Below are 15353 nucleotides of genomic sequence, written 5' to 3' on the forward strand. Positions count from 1 at the left end.
TGCTAAGATGCCTCTCGGCTATCATCATCGCACCTTAAGCAAACATCAGACAGCACATACAGACCAGGGGACTTCAACCACGCATGTTTAAAGACTGTTCTGTCCAAATTCCTTCAAAAAAGCAAGGCCTTAACCCCCCCACACCTCCAACTACTCCCCAGGTGCCAGACTGCTCCTGGTGTAACTAGTGATGGTTTATAAGCAGAGCATATTTACAGTGGGGGGGGGAAAGTATTTAGTCAGACACCAATTGTTCAAGTTTTCCCACTTAAAAAGATGGGAGAGCCCTGTAATTTTCATCATAGGTAACTTCAACTATGAGCGACAGAATGGGGGGAAAGAATCCAGGAAATCACATTGTAGGATTTTTACACTGTTCACATTGTTTGGCTTTCACAGACTTGTAACTTCTTCTTTAAGAGGCTCCACTGTCCTCCACTAGTTACCTTTATTAATGGCACCTGTTTTAACTGGTTATCAGTATAAAAGACACCTGTTTTAACTGGTTATCAGTATAAAAGACACCTGTCCACAACCTCAAACAGTCTCACTCCAAACTCCACTATGGCCAAGACCAAAGAGCTGTCAAAGGACGTGAGAAACTAAACTGTAGACCTGCACCAGACTGGGAAGACTGAATCTGCAATAGGTAAGAAGCTTGGTGTGAAGAAATCAACTGTGGGAGCAATTATTAGAAAAAGGAAGACGTACAAGACCACTGATAATCTCCCTCCACCTGGGGCTCCATGCAAGATCTCACCCCGTGGGGTAAAGATGATCACAAGAACGGAGAGTAAAGATCCCAGAACCACACGGTAGACCTAGTGAATGACCTGCAGAGAGCTGGGACCAAAGTAACAAAGGAAACATCAGTAACACACTACGCCACCAGGGACTCAGATCCTGCAGTGCCTGATGTTCCCCCTGCTTAAGCCAGTACATGTCAGGCCCGTCTGACCATACCTACTGGCTGGGTCTTTCAGCATGACAATGATCCAAACACATCGCCCTGGCAACGAAGGATCGGCTTCGTAAGAAACATTTCAAGGTCCTGGAGTGGCCTAGCCAGTCTCCAGATCTCAACCCCATAGAAAATCTTTGGAGGGAGTTGAAAGTCCGTGTTGTCCAGCGACAGCCCCAAAACATCACTGCTCTAGAGGAGATCTGCATGGAGGAACGGACAGAAATACCAGCAACAGTGAGGGAAAACCTTGTGAAGACTTACAGAAAACATTTGACCTCTATCATTGCCAACAAAGAGTATATAACAAAGTATTGAGACGAACTTTTGTTACCAAATACTTATTTTCCACTATAATTTGCAAATACATTCTTTAAAAATGGTTCCTGGGGCTTCTCGGTGGCACAGTGGCTTAGGCAAGCGGCTCATGTGCTGAGGCTGCAGTCCTCCTGCAGCGGTTGCGGGTTCGAGTCCCGGTCTGCGCACCTTTGCTGCATGTCATTCTCATTCTCTCTCTCATACCCTTCCTGTCTGCAACTTGAATAAAGGGCCACTAGAGCCACCACAAAGGGTCTGACTAAATACCTTTTTGCCCCACTGTGTATATATATATATATATATATATATATATATATATATATATATATATATATATACTAATTTAAAAATAATAACTTAAAAAAGTGAGGCTCTTCCTCACTTTAGGCACTCAGACCACCTCTTGCTGCTTTTTATCCCAGCCTATTACTCCACCCCTCACCCCCATCTGCAGTCACACCATCAAACCCAGACATTTTCCTAAAACCATGATAGGTCCAGGCCCTTATCAAAGCCTCTCACATGACCTTCAGATCGGGAGACAGCTCAGTGTACAGCAGCACAAGATCCAACCTATGAGTCATATGTCATGCTGAGGTGGCCTGCAAAAAGAAAATAGAGGAGCACCGAACAACAGTGTGGCATCCAAGCCATTAGTGAGGTCCATGCTAGCAGAGGATCGGAATAGCTATTTTGCCTGTTTTGAGGTCCAGAGGTACACCGACACACTGCCTCCCTCCAGCTCCTAGATGCCTTCCAGCATCAATACCTCCACCAATACCGGGACGGGGGGGGTTGCGGGCCAGGACATCAGCAAGCACACAGCAGACATCCACACAGACAGGTGGAAGCAGCAGTGGGATGATCAGAGGGGTGGACTGCAGGTCAGCACGCAGCTCCCGAAGCTCCGGCCTGCAAACATACACAAAAGAGAAAAAAGAGGGCCAGCCCAACAGACTACAAGTACGATGGACAAAAATGATGGCTATGTGATACTTATAATAAATAAAAAATGGAAGAAGAGAAGAGAAGAAGGGTGAGGGGCACCGCCCAGTGGATCCTGTCGGTGCCGGAGCATTAGCTCTTCATAATGTGCTGGACCATCTACAGTAGGATAGTGCATAAGCTATGTAGGGATGCTCTTTGTGGATGATGGGTCAGCCTTCAATATAATCATACTGGACACGTCATCACTAAGTTGTCTAACCTACAGATTCCCACTTCCACTTGGGCCTGAATAAAAGACTCCCTCACAAACTGCCAAAAAACAGTCAGACTTCACCCTCACCTGTCATCAACCCTCAGACTCATAAGCTCTCCACAGGTCTGTGTCCTGATCCCCCTCCGCAAGACACTGTACACGTATGACTGCACTCTACACCAATCCTCCACCAGTATCATTGAGTTTGATAAAGTGGAAAAACTTTCTGGTGATAACGTTAACCTGACAATGAGCACTAAAAATAACAAAAGAACTAAGAATTGACCTCAGGATGAGCAGAAACGACCACAACCCTCTTTGTATCATTAAAGATTGTATGGAAGCCATCTCATCATACAAGATAATGGTCACCATCAGCAAAACAACTCCATCACCTGTGACCCCTCCCGCTCAGCCCATCACTTGTTTGAGCTTTTACCTTCTGGCAGATGCTGCAGACATAGATTGAAATTGCACACAAGCAAACTCACAAAGAGGTTCTTCCCCTGGATCACTCGTTCCATAAATGAATGCCAACTCTGTGACTTCCTACTTTTCTGACAAAAGTGTTTGCAACTGTTGCTTTAAGATGTTTTTTAATGGGTTGTATGCATTAGAATTTCAGCCAACTGATAGAGTTTGATGGAGATGGTAAGACAAAACTCTTAACCACACATTTGAAGTTAGAAAGACTATATTTTAGCCTGAAAACATCTAAAAAGTACATCCTGTTAAAAAAAAGCATTACCCTTTTTTGTCTTTCACCCCTTTCTCTTCTGTCATTACTTCTGATTGTTACTGGGAAATGCATTATGGGATACTTTTTGGTTTCTCAAGTCTTTACATCCTATGTAAAATGGGTGGCACGAACACATCTGGAACAGCGCTTCGGCTGCGACTGATGTTTCACAAGCACGTAAGAACAAGGATGCATTCAGGAAACCGCTCAGAACTACCCACACAAAGAAATTGACTTTCATCCTGAAGTAGGACGTAGAGCTGAGCAAAACAGGAGTCAAACCAACAAAAAAAAGAACGAGTCTGAAAGGAGGCGGAAAAGGAAAAGAAATCGGATAACAAGACAAGACAATCTTCTCACACTACAAAAAAGGATTTTGGCATTGGGCTCATTTTATTATCTTATTATTCTTTGAGGTGCGACTATTTACTGTCTTCACTCATGATTTGATTATGTAATAATGATTTGTGTTATGAATTGAAGGTTTTTAGAGGTAAAGACCCAAATACAGGAGACCACGTTAGGGCAGGAATACAAAATGTCTTGCTTCCTCAAGATGCTTTCTTGATCCCCACTATATGACGAGGTTGTTCTTTGCATTAGGGGAGCTACTCGGTTATGGAGATTAATTAATTATCTATATATAAAACCAGTGGAGAAACAAAGTATTTGATTTTGCAATTTTTCCTACTTACAAAAAAATGGAGAGGTCTGTAATTTTTATCGTATGAACGCCTCGACAGGCCAACACAGTCAAATTTCAGAGGGCTGTCCTCGGGGCCGGGCAGACCGGCGAGACGGCCGTTCTCGGGACTGAGCAGATGGGTCAGAGGGTCATTCTCGGGACTGAAGCCTTGGGGGGACATAGAATCCTAGGGGCCGGCTTCGGGGCAGACAGAACCCGAGGGGCCGGCTTCGGGGGACTAAGAACCCGAGGGGCCGGCTGAGGGGGACACCGTGCCCTCGGCACTGGCTGAGGGGGGCAACGGGCCCTCAGCACTGGCTGAGGGGCGTCCGGGACCACCTCGGGAACAGGAGGAGGCGCGTCCGGGACCCCCACCGGAATAGGCTGGGGCTGGCTCAGTTGTCGTCTCCCCTGGGGCTAAAACGCCTGGGTCCGTCTCGAGCCGGGCATGTTCCTCAGAAGGGGGACTCCTGTTTAGGGCTGGGCGATATGGACCAAAAGTCATATCTCGATATTTTCTAGCTGAATGGCGATACTCGATATACATCGATATTTTTTCTGTGCCATAATTGGGGTTTCCCCCAAAGCATTATAGCATAGCATCTCTGTTAGCTTCATCTTTTTCTGAGGCAAACCCTTAAAAAAACAGTCAGTTTTAATACAAAGCCTCGTGCCGAACGTCACACAGGTACATTTATTAACAGAGGTCTGCACAATATCAAAATGTATAAAACAAATGACATAAAAATAAACTGCCTGCATATATAGAATAAAAATGCTTCTTGAATAAAATAAAACAAATATCCCATCTGCTGATAGAACTCCCTCAAGTTGAAAGTCTCTCCATGGTGGCTGCTCCGTTCTGTTAGGAAACGGTAGTTGTTCGCACCCAGATGTAGGAGAGCAGGAGGCAGGAGTTCTCAAGAAACAATGATTTATGTAACAAAAAGCGCTGCTGAGCAGGAATACAAAAAGCAAGAACTGCATCAACAGCCAAAAATGACAAAACCTTGGAAGACTCGGGAAAACACAGAGGGAGGAAACAATACGGACCAGCAGGGAGAAGTGAAAGAAAAGACCAGATATACACAAGGGATAACGAGACACAGGTGCAGACAATCAGGGCTTGATGAGAAACAGGAAGGTCAAACCAGAACTTAAACACAAAATAAAACAGGGAGGGTCAAATCCTGACAAATGCTTTGATTCTAGTCATAAAGATCATTTCACAGTTTTTTTAATCAATATTGGATATATTGCAGGGTCATTTATTGACAGGGTACCTTTTGGCACAGAAGAACAGTTGTAATACAGAGCAGAGAACAGCACTGACTGAGGTTGGACAGCTAACATCAGCGTGGTTTGACCTTTTTTTTGTTTTGAGGATTTAATTGCCTTAAATAATCTAGTTTAAGAAGAAAGGTAGGACTTAGATGGAGCGATGGTACACATTTGAGGGTGACGGAGAGAAAAACAAGGAACACGCTGGAGATTTTTAACTTCTTGTAGTCACCTTTAATCTATAACTCTTTCAAGTTTCCCACTTGTCTTTTGTAGTGTTTTTTTTTCTTTTACTTAATGTCTCTGCTTTTATTCCTTCCAAATCCCTCTGTTTTGACTTCTTGTTTTTTTCCTTACTCTACTTCCTCCTAGTGTTTTGAAGGTGAAAGGGACAGTCGTCTTTACATCTGCTACTTCACTGTAACTTTGAATCTCCCATGTGTCCATTCCCCCCGTAGCTCCTGAGTGCCAGCCAGGAGGAGCTGCGGCGGGGCCTCAGTCCTCTTCCTCCCGGCGCAACCAACCTGGAGAACTACCAGGCTTCACTGGAGGAGGTATGGCACTGCATCATACTTTTGGTTGTTTTGTTTTTTTGATGATGTCACACTGATGCTTGATAATTGATAATATTTCATTGCCAGAGATAATGGAATCGGAATTGGAAAAATCGTATCAATTCCCATCCCTAATCACAACCATGCCCTCGCAGTGTCGACTTGAGCTAAACAGTCAGTTAGCAGTTCTAAACACACAAACTTGACTTGTATTTTACTTAATTTAAAGGCATTACAACCAGACGTTAAAGCAAGCAAATACAATATATTTGATAGCTGTTCTGTGCTTAGCCATTTCTACCTTCCAAGTACCGTATTTTCCGCATAAGGCGCACCTAAAAGCCTTTAATTTTCTCAAAAACCGGCAGTGCGCCTTATAATGCAGTGCGCCTTATATATGATCATTACGGTAATTTCTGTTACTGTAGTCAGGGGGATTGTGGGTAATGTAGTTGGTGTCGCCAAAGTAATGGCGCTAAAAATTTCAGGAATCGTCACAGACGTTCAAGACAACAGCAGCGACGCTGACTCGCATAATGGCAACTTTGACGAAACGGAGCAAAGCTGGTTTTTATTTTGTGAATAAAATTTGACATACGGTACTTTTCTTCTTGTTTTTTCTTTTTGCATTTACTGTAGGATTTTGTAGCATTTCCTGTAGCACAGCTCCATCAGGTAGATACGTAACTCAACCCCAGCCACTATAGTACGGTATTTTACCATATATTTAGTGCACCTTATAATGCGGTGCGCCTTATATATGGAAAAAGTTTTAAAATACGTCATTCATTGAAGGTGCGCCTTATAATGCGGTGCACCTTATAGTGCGGAAAATACATTACTGTTATTATCACAGTCCTATGTTCCTTGGGGTAAGGTCATCACCTTAAACCTATTGAGTCTGATCTTGAGGACTCCTCGTACAGATTTGTAGATCTGTGAGTCAACTGCACTTTTACTCTGAAAGTCATCACTTTCAGAGTAAAAGTGCAGTTGACTTACAGATGTACAAATCTGAATGAGGTCTCATCAGCAGACTCAATAGGGATTTTACGAGTACAGAAATAAAAGGTTTGATATCTGATGAAAAATATGAACTATACCCTTTTATTTTGTAATTGTCTTATCTTAATAAAACTGTGCTTTTAAAAGGTGTTGACATGGTTGCTGTCAGCTGAGGATGGTCTCCAGGGCCAGCCTCCCATCTCCAGCAATGTGGAAGAGGTGAAGGAACAGTTCCACACACATGAGGTAGGAACCGGAGCAATGCAAGGCTGTTAAAACCTAGTTCTTTTTATTCCAGAGGTATTTCTGTTTAAAACTTTACTTTTTCACCTTGTTGCATATATTCAATATGTGTCAGTGAGGCTAAATAATCACAGGTATACAGGCCCATATCAGGAATATAAAGAAGGATTTAAATGTTTTTGTCTCAGTAGAAAACCACATTATTGGTCAAGTGCCAGCGTAGATTTACAACATTTGTTTTGGGTAGTTTCTTTGTGAGTCTAGTGTTCCAACACAAGCCAACTACATTAACACGGGCACAGGCCCGGATGTCAGCAAGCATATAGCAGACAGGTGTTGCAGTGTTACTAGCAAGTAAATCAACATCTGCAGAGGTAGAACCCAGGTCACTGGCCTCGACTACTTCACTATTTTCCACTATCGTAAGATGAGCAATGACCTCCCTAAATTTAGCAATAGCTTCATCAGACAAACATCTGCTAAAATAATACCTCCTGTTTTGCGCTTCAACATCGACAATATTAAATTCAAACGTTATTAAATAGTGGTCGGATAAGAGGGAGTTTACAGGCGACACCAAAAGATCATCAGTTTCAGCACCGTAGCTGAGATCCAGGGTATGATTAAAAGAGTCCGTCGGTTTGTTTACTTTTTGATTCTATAATCGATTCTAAATAAGAATTAAAAGCTAATTAAAGATTATCGCTTTCAACATCCATATGAATGTTAAAGTCACCCACTATGATGAATTTATCTGTACTGATCAATAAACCTGATAGGAAATCTGAAAATTCAGACAGAAACTCTAGATAAGCACCAGCAGGGGGCCGGTACACTACCACTAACAAAACTGGCTTCTCTGATTTCCAGCTCGGGAGTTTTAGACTAAACGTGAGGCTTTCGATTGTATTATAATCACATTTAGGTTTAGATTTTATTTGAAGACTTGGAGACTTGGAGCTTAACGATCGTATATTTAGTAGTCCACATCTAATCTTTCGGTCTCTACTTGGTACCAAATGCGCATTGGTTGTAATTTTAACAAGGTTTTTGTAGTAGTATAATCACCACTTCATTAGGTACACTTGGTTTATCTGATATGTGGTGAGTGTTTTGCTGGCCAATTTTGGTATAATTAGGTCTAACAAATACAAAAACTATGAATACATTTTCCTTGAATTAACAGAACATGCATAAAAAGCAGTAATTATTGTGAAAGGGTAAATCTCACTCACACACTAAAATAAAATCTGTATTGTCAATGTGAATGAAAACCTGCTGAAATTCTGTTGGAGTTCCAGCAAACTGTTTTATTAAAAGGTTTAACTCATAAATGGAGCTTTTTCAGGAGCAGTGGCTGCATAAAGACTCTGATTAACACTGACCAATTTGTTAGGTGCCTTTTTGGAAAAATCATATTAAAGTTAAGTGCTTAAATCAGTGATGTGAGGACATCCTTGTTCCTTTTTAGAAGGTTGTTTGTGCAAAAGAAATGTGAATATGTGTGAAATATTCTAATGTGCCATCTCTCTAGGGGTATATGGTAGAGCTGACCACACACCAGGGCAGCGTGGGGCGGGTCCTCCGGGCCGGGGCTGCCCTGTTGAGGGAGGGAAACGTTAGTGAAGAAGAAGCAGAAGAAGTCAAGGAGCAGATGAACCTCTTGAACTCCCGGTGGGAGCACCTGAGAGTGGCTAGCATGGAGAGACAAAGCAGGTACTGTGCAAAGACACAAAAGTCAGATGAACGAATATGTTGTTTGCAGGAGTACATGTACTATGTAGTCTAGCCTAGACCATCACTCGGTGTTGCACATTACCCCCAACCCAGAGAATGCCCTCTACCCTTTACTGACTGGGAATCATAGCCTCAGATTTTAAGGGGTTGGTTTTAATCGCTGTAGCTTCACACTCAACGGTGAAATTTACTCGCGAGAGCTCAATGACACTTCTGTCCCGTGGCTGCACCTAGAAATTCTGTCAATACAAGTTATGAACAGAATCATTGATAAATGGCAGTCAGCTCCATCAGGACTACCATCTGCTCCATGTCTACAGGGACCAAAGGGAACTAGCATCCATGCCGAATACAGATTAGCCCAAAGGACATGGTCAAAAGCCTTCTCCAAGTCCAAAAAACACACATGGACCAGTCAGACACATTTCCATGCCCAGACTCTGTTCTCCAATGCCCCGACATAGAACTTATCAGTAAGCAAAGTATGATTTCCATGTCGTTCGAACCTGTCTGGCGTGGTGAAGAAAAGGCTGAGCGGAAAGGCAAGATTCTCTGTTTACCCCTGATTTATGGTCACAAATTATGGGGAGTGGGTTAGGATGACTTGTTGATACCTCCCTGGGGAGGTGTTTTGGTGATGTCCAACTGGGAGGAGGCCCAGGGAATGTCCAATTGGAGGGAGGCTCCCGTTTTTCCTGTCCTGTGAAAATTCAATTCAATTTTATTTATATAGCTTTCCTTTCCACCTGTTACGCTTTTCATCTCTGTATATAGAGCCAAGCTAATTACCGTATTTTGACGACCATACGGGCGCCGTGTGGAAAGACGCACCCTCAGTTTTGTGTGTGTCATTTCTGTAAAACACACACACAGCGCGCCGTGTGGAAAAGGCCCCGTCAGGATAAATGATCACGCCGCACGCTCGCTCGCTCTGGGCGCAGACCCAAGTAATCGATCCCTGATCCTGGTGGATCTAAACGTACTCTGTGCAAAATGAAGGATTTACTCTGTAAATACACACCATTTCTCTTACTATTACACGTACAGCTAGCTGAGTGTCTTCTCCTCATTTGGTCGGGAGTTGCTATGCAGTCCTGCGGCCCACGCGGCCCACACGTACAAAACAGAATTCTTTTTGCGGACCACTAGGTGGCGCTCGCAGCCCAAGTGTGGACCACGGCCCTATGGTTAAGAATCACTGGTCTAATACAACAAAAGTTGTCTTTAGGATCTTCCCAGAAACCCAGAACCTGCCCCCCGAGCAATTATTACATAAACAATGGCAGGTATAAACTCCCCTAGTGGGAGAAAGGCCTTAAGCCAAACAGTGGCAAGGAAAAACTCCCCTTTAGGAGGGAAGAAACCTTGAGCAGGACCAGGCTTATAAGAGGGGACCCTCCTGCCGAAGGCCAGACTTGGGTGGTCGGCAGCAGCACACAGCAGACATCCACACAGGCATGTGGAAGCAGCAGCGGAAGACTATACCTCCCAGCTGATCTGGAAATGCCTCAGTATTCCCCTGGATTAGAAGAGGATGGCCAGAGAGGAGGAGGTCTGGACTTCTTTCCTCAGGCAGCATCTCAAATCCAGATCAATTGAAGTTAATGAATGAATGGCTGGATGGATGCACACATCCATTTCCAGGTGCTACTGCTTACATGACATCTCCCTCCTGCAAGAGAGCACAAACGATAAGGAAAAGATGAATGGATGGGTTGATTGATTAGTTGGTTTGTATTGTTTATTTATTTTGAAGAAATCATGCATAAATAACATATGGCATTAAGATATACAGTCACCAGCCACCTGGTATACTTGCTGAAGTGGCCAGTGAGTGTGAACTATTCCTAAGGAAGACTGTTTTTTAACAGTGACATACATGTGCTTTCAACATGTGATGAATAGCCCACTGAACTGTGTCTCAATTCCAGACTCCACGAGGTCTTAATGGAGCTGCAGCATCAGCAGCTTCAGCAGCTCACAGACTGGCTCGGCAAAACAGAGGCACGAATAAAGAAGATTGGCTCTCAGCCACTTGGTCCTGATCTGGAGGATGTCAAGCTCCAGGTGGAGGAACACAAGGTGAGCGTTGTGTTATATTGCAACTTATATTGCAACTCAAACTACAAGAACAATGGAGATCAATGATGGTGATAAGATACGTATAATTAATAACTGAGGGTTTATCTGAATAATGCAAAGAGAAGAAGAGGGGAGAAGGCAGCGTAGGCAGAGCCGGATTAAATAAATGGACTACACTAGGCAGATTGTGATTTTTGGGCCCCCCTCCATCGATGTTATTTATGAAATCTTAAACTTACCAAAGTTACTAATAAAACTTAATTCACATTTTACATAGCATAGTCATAGTCAAGTTGGTTCTTTGTATTCCAAAATAAGTCATGTGTTGTATATTAAACAGTCTATCAGACTATTTTTAGATTTTTATTATTTATACGTTATTACAATGCTCTATTAAATGCTATTAAATTATCCTTATCTTATCGATTGTGAGCATTTTGCAGAAAATCTTAATTAAATGTGTTGATTAAATTGAATAGTTAAATAAGAAGTCAAATCTACAAAGGCCAATACAATTTGCAGTAAGACAAAGTGTGCTGTAGTATGTATGTATGTATGTGTATATGTATGTATGTGTATATGTATGTATGTGTATGCGTATGCAGAGTCATTTGGGAGATTTGCGAGGCCCTGTGTGAAATGGCCAGGGGGGCCCGCGAAATTTTTGGGTTTTTCGGGTCGGATCGGGTGTTTATATGCGCAATTTTAACTCTCCAATTAGCAAAATACTGGATACCTTCCCCTGCCTCATCATCATCTGGGCTTACCTCGACGCGGGGCCCCATGGCTGCTTGAGACCCGGGCGGATCGGTGATTTTTGTAACAAATTTATCAAACGTGCCTTTCAGAGAGGCATTAAACTCTTCCATTTTCTTTTGTTTTTTTCTTTTTTCATCCCCTGATGGAAATTTCCTGAATCTGTCTCGTTCTCTCGACATTGTGTGACAGTTTGTTCCAACTCCACCCGTCTGGATCAGACTAGCTTGTGTCCGCGCTTGGTCTGATCAGTTGTATTGAACAACAGACACGTGTCATCATTGCACATATATTTATTGATATGCACAGACTAGTACACATTTAGGTCTGTTGATATTTATAAGGAAAAAAAAAAAAAAAATTGGGGAAAAAAAAAAACGGCCCATAGCGCCAGGCCCCTTGGGGTCGCACGGTTCGCACATCCCTTGCGGCGGCCCTGTGCGTATGTATGCGTATATATATATGTATGTATACTAAATATAGTAATAATGCACATATATATATGCCTTAGGTTTTTATCGGCATGTTATCAACCATTAATATGTGTGCAGACAAAAAAAAAAAAAAATTTTTTTTTTTTTTTTTTTTTTGTCCCTCTGTCTGGGCCCCCCCCCCTGTCGGGCCCTAGGCACGTGCCTAGTCTGCCTTTGCGTTAATCCGGCTCTGAGCGTAGGTCTAGAGCAGCATGGGATGAAGCTCTGTTTCAGTCCAGCTGCTCTAGTCTGGTCCTGCAGCTGCAGCTATGACTACTGGCCCTAAACACACTAGAGTTTACACTAACTAGAGGTTTACTAAACAGAAACTTTTTAAGTTTGGTTTTAAAGGTGGAGGTGGTGTCAGCCTCCTTAACCCAGATTGGAAGTTGGTTCCATAGTAATGGTTCCTTAAAGCAGAAGACCGTCCTCCAGATCTACATTTGAATACTCTAGGAACTACGAGTAAACCTGCACTCCGAGAACGGAGAACTCTGCCAGGAACATACAGTACTATTAGGTCTTGCAAATATCACAGAGCTAGGCCGTTTGGGCTTCATACACATGTAATAATATTTTGAAGTTTTACAGGGAGCCAGTAGAGGGAGGCTAACACTGGAGAGTCGTGGTCTCTCTTGGTGATTCCTGCCAGCACTTGCGCTGCTGCATTTTGGATCATCTTGAGCCTATTCAGCGAAATAATTTGTCATCCTGCTAATAATACATTACAGTAATCTAGCTAAGAAGATACAACTGCATGAATTAGTTTTTCCGCATCACTCTGGGAGAGAATGTTCCTAATCTTTGCATTATTATGGAAAAATGCTATTTTACAAACCTGATTAATATATGGTTTAAACGACAAATCCTGATCAAAACAACACTTCAAAACAATCCCTTCCTAAGATGCTTGGGACCAAAATGAATAACCTTTTATTGGAATTCACCATTTAATGAAGTGTGCCTAATGGTCCGTGAAATACAGTAAGTGGCAGACAGTTGAAGTGTTCAAAGTGTGCACGATATTTTGCAGGAAGGGTCAATTGTTGGTTATAAGTAAGTTTTTACAATATTTACAATCCGGAGGGAGGGGGTCGAGGGGGGGGGGTAGTCAATAGAGTTCAGCATCCTGACAGCCTGATGGAAGACGCTGCTCAACAGTCTTTTAGAGCGGCCCGGATGCTCCGGAACCTTCTCCCTGAAGGCAGCAGGCTGAAGTGGGAGTGGGAGAAATGTGAAGGATCCTCAACAATCTTAATGAGTCTAGCGGTGAGGCTGGTATGGAAAATGTCTTGGAAGGAGGGCAGGAGGACACCAGTGACCTTGCTGGCTGCCTTCACTATGTGTTGCAGAATCTTTTTCTTTTTGTTTTTTTATTTTCACATTTTTGAAAGAAGAAAATAAAAAAATACAATGGAATGCATTTAGAGAAAATAAAAAAAATGTATAAAAACAACGACATAAAAGAAAATGTGCTGGAGAGGTCAGAAACCTTATCAAGTGGCCTCCCCTCTATGATACACTTCAGACAGTAAAACAAGAAATACTTTAGAAAAAAAAACACAAGATGATTAAATAATAGTTAAAATAGACATCATAAAAATATGATAACAGGAGCAGACTGTAGCATAAACCAAAATAAAGAGCATCTGGATGTATATACAGTGTATGGTGTACTTCTATGTAAATGTAGAGACACACAAGCTACAAGCCGTTTACATCTCAGCTATGAGTTTGTTTTTTAATCTTTTTTTGAAGACAAGCAGGGATGGAGTGCTAGGTACTAGGTTCAAGATGTTATTCCACAGGGCGACCCCTCTGTATTTAATATTATATTTCCCTCTAATGGTGCGACATCGGGGTGGATGGAGTTGAGATGCTAATCTAGTTGGATAACTGTGAATATTGGATTTTATACAAAAGTATTGTTGGAAGTGGAGTGGTGGTGATTGGCTTGAATACAGAATTTTGTAAATAAAAATACAGATTTGCATTTTATTGATATCAAAAGTATTTATAATCTTAAGTTTAATGAAAAGGGGAACAGATGGGGCCTGGAAATCTGACCTGGTGACTGTTCTAGCAAGCAGGAGGCAATGCAGCTTCCGTACCACACATGGATGAAAAACAGTGATGATGCTCTCAATGCTGCCCCAGTAGAAGGAGAGCATGGAAGAGGCAAATCGGTTGAAGTAGAGGCTTCTCTGGGCTTTCTGGGTCAGCTGTGTGGTGTTAGTTGTTCAGGAGAGATCCTCCGAGATTTACATCCCCAGGAACCTGGTGCCGCTCATCCTCTCAGCAGAAATGATAGAAATTCATTATTTGGATAGTGAAATTTTGTGAATAGGTATGTGTATATGTGTGTACGTAGATATATATAGATATAGAGCAGATGGAGTTAATATAGAGATAGTATAGTGTAAATAAGTATATTTATATGGGCATGTGTGTACAAATATATAGAAATATTCAACTATGTGTACAGTATGTATTTATAGGTACTGTATGTGTGTGAGTACAGTGTGTGAGTATAATTATAGTATATACTTGTTAATAAATGATTAGTGAATGTGGGTAGGATTAAATAAATTTACTCTTCTTCCTACTCCTTTTTGCACATTTAAATTAAGATATCAAGTATTAAAGGATTAAATTATTTAATTGTTTTTTTTTAATTTAAAAATTGTTTATTTTGTTTTGCTGTCTTATCTTCTCTTTAATTGTTGTCTTTTACATGTACAAAATAAAATAAAATCAGTCAATCAAAAAAATTCAAACGTTAATTTATGATTGTTGGAGGAAAGTCAGAAAAGTGTGTGAAAAGAGTGATTTCCTTATTTTTAAACAATTGTGGATCAGTGTACTTTTCTACCAATATAACAGCTCTCTTACCTTTTAAATGCAGGATTGATGCTTTTATGATTTTGTTTTCAGCAGTAAAGGAGACTAACTGATTAATGGAGGAGAGATGGGTGGTTCGGTCGTTAACTGAAGGTTGCAAAGATTTGTTTTCCTGAGAAAGAGCGTGTCAACCAGACTGTGGCGAAGTTGTTGAAACTCTGTGTAAAACTTAATGAGTGGCACTCGGGTGTCAAGTGAGCTGAGTTTTTGATCTGTGGAAAGACGTGGGTTGTTAATCTCCGAACAGCACTGTGATGTTGGAGAAGTTGGTAGAAATACGGAGGAATCGTCTGAAGTAGCAGGTGAGACCAGTGTGCAGGGTTTTTTGGCTTTGTTGGAGCAACTCATTGTGCAAGGTCTTTTGTAAAGTATATGGCAAGGCAAGTTTATTTGTACAGCACAATTCAACACAAGGTA

The 15353-nt window shown here is 41.9% G+C and overlaps 1 protein-coding gene across 3 annotated transcripts in view; it reads left to right on the top strand.

Moving 5' to 3' along the window:
* dmd (dystrophin) overlaps nucleotides 1-15353 on the top strand; it is a 361679-nt gene that overhangs the window by 154448 nt on the left and 191878 nt on the right. For all 3 annotated transcript variants that reach the window (XM_061715918.1, XM_061715919.1, XM_061715920.1), the window contains exons 11-14: nucleotides 5644-5739; nucleotides 6892-6990; nucleotides 8522-8703; nucleotides 10656-10806. In XM_061715918.1, the coding sequence (XP_061571902.1) occupies nucleotides 5644-5739; nucleotides 6892-6990; nucleotides 8522-8703; nucleotides 10656-10806 (528 nt within the window). The remainder of the gene's footprint in view (nucleotides 1-5643; nucleotides 5740-6891; nucleotides 6991-8521; nucleotides 8704-10655; nucleotides 10807-15353) is intronic.

Source organism: Cololabis saira, chromosome 24 (assembly GCF_033807715.1).
Source record: "Cololabis saira isolate AMF1-May2022 chromosome 24, fColSai1.1, whole genome shotgun sequence".
In the NCBI taxonomy this organism is placed as follows: domain Eukaryota; kingdom Metazoa; phylum Chordata; class Actinopteri; order Beloniformes; family Belonidae; genus Cololabis; species Cololabis saira.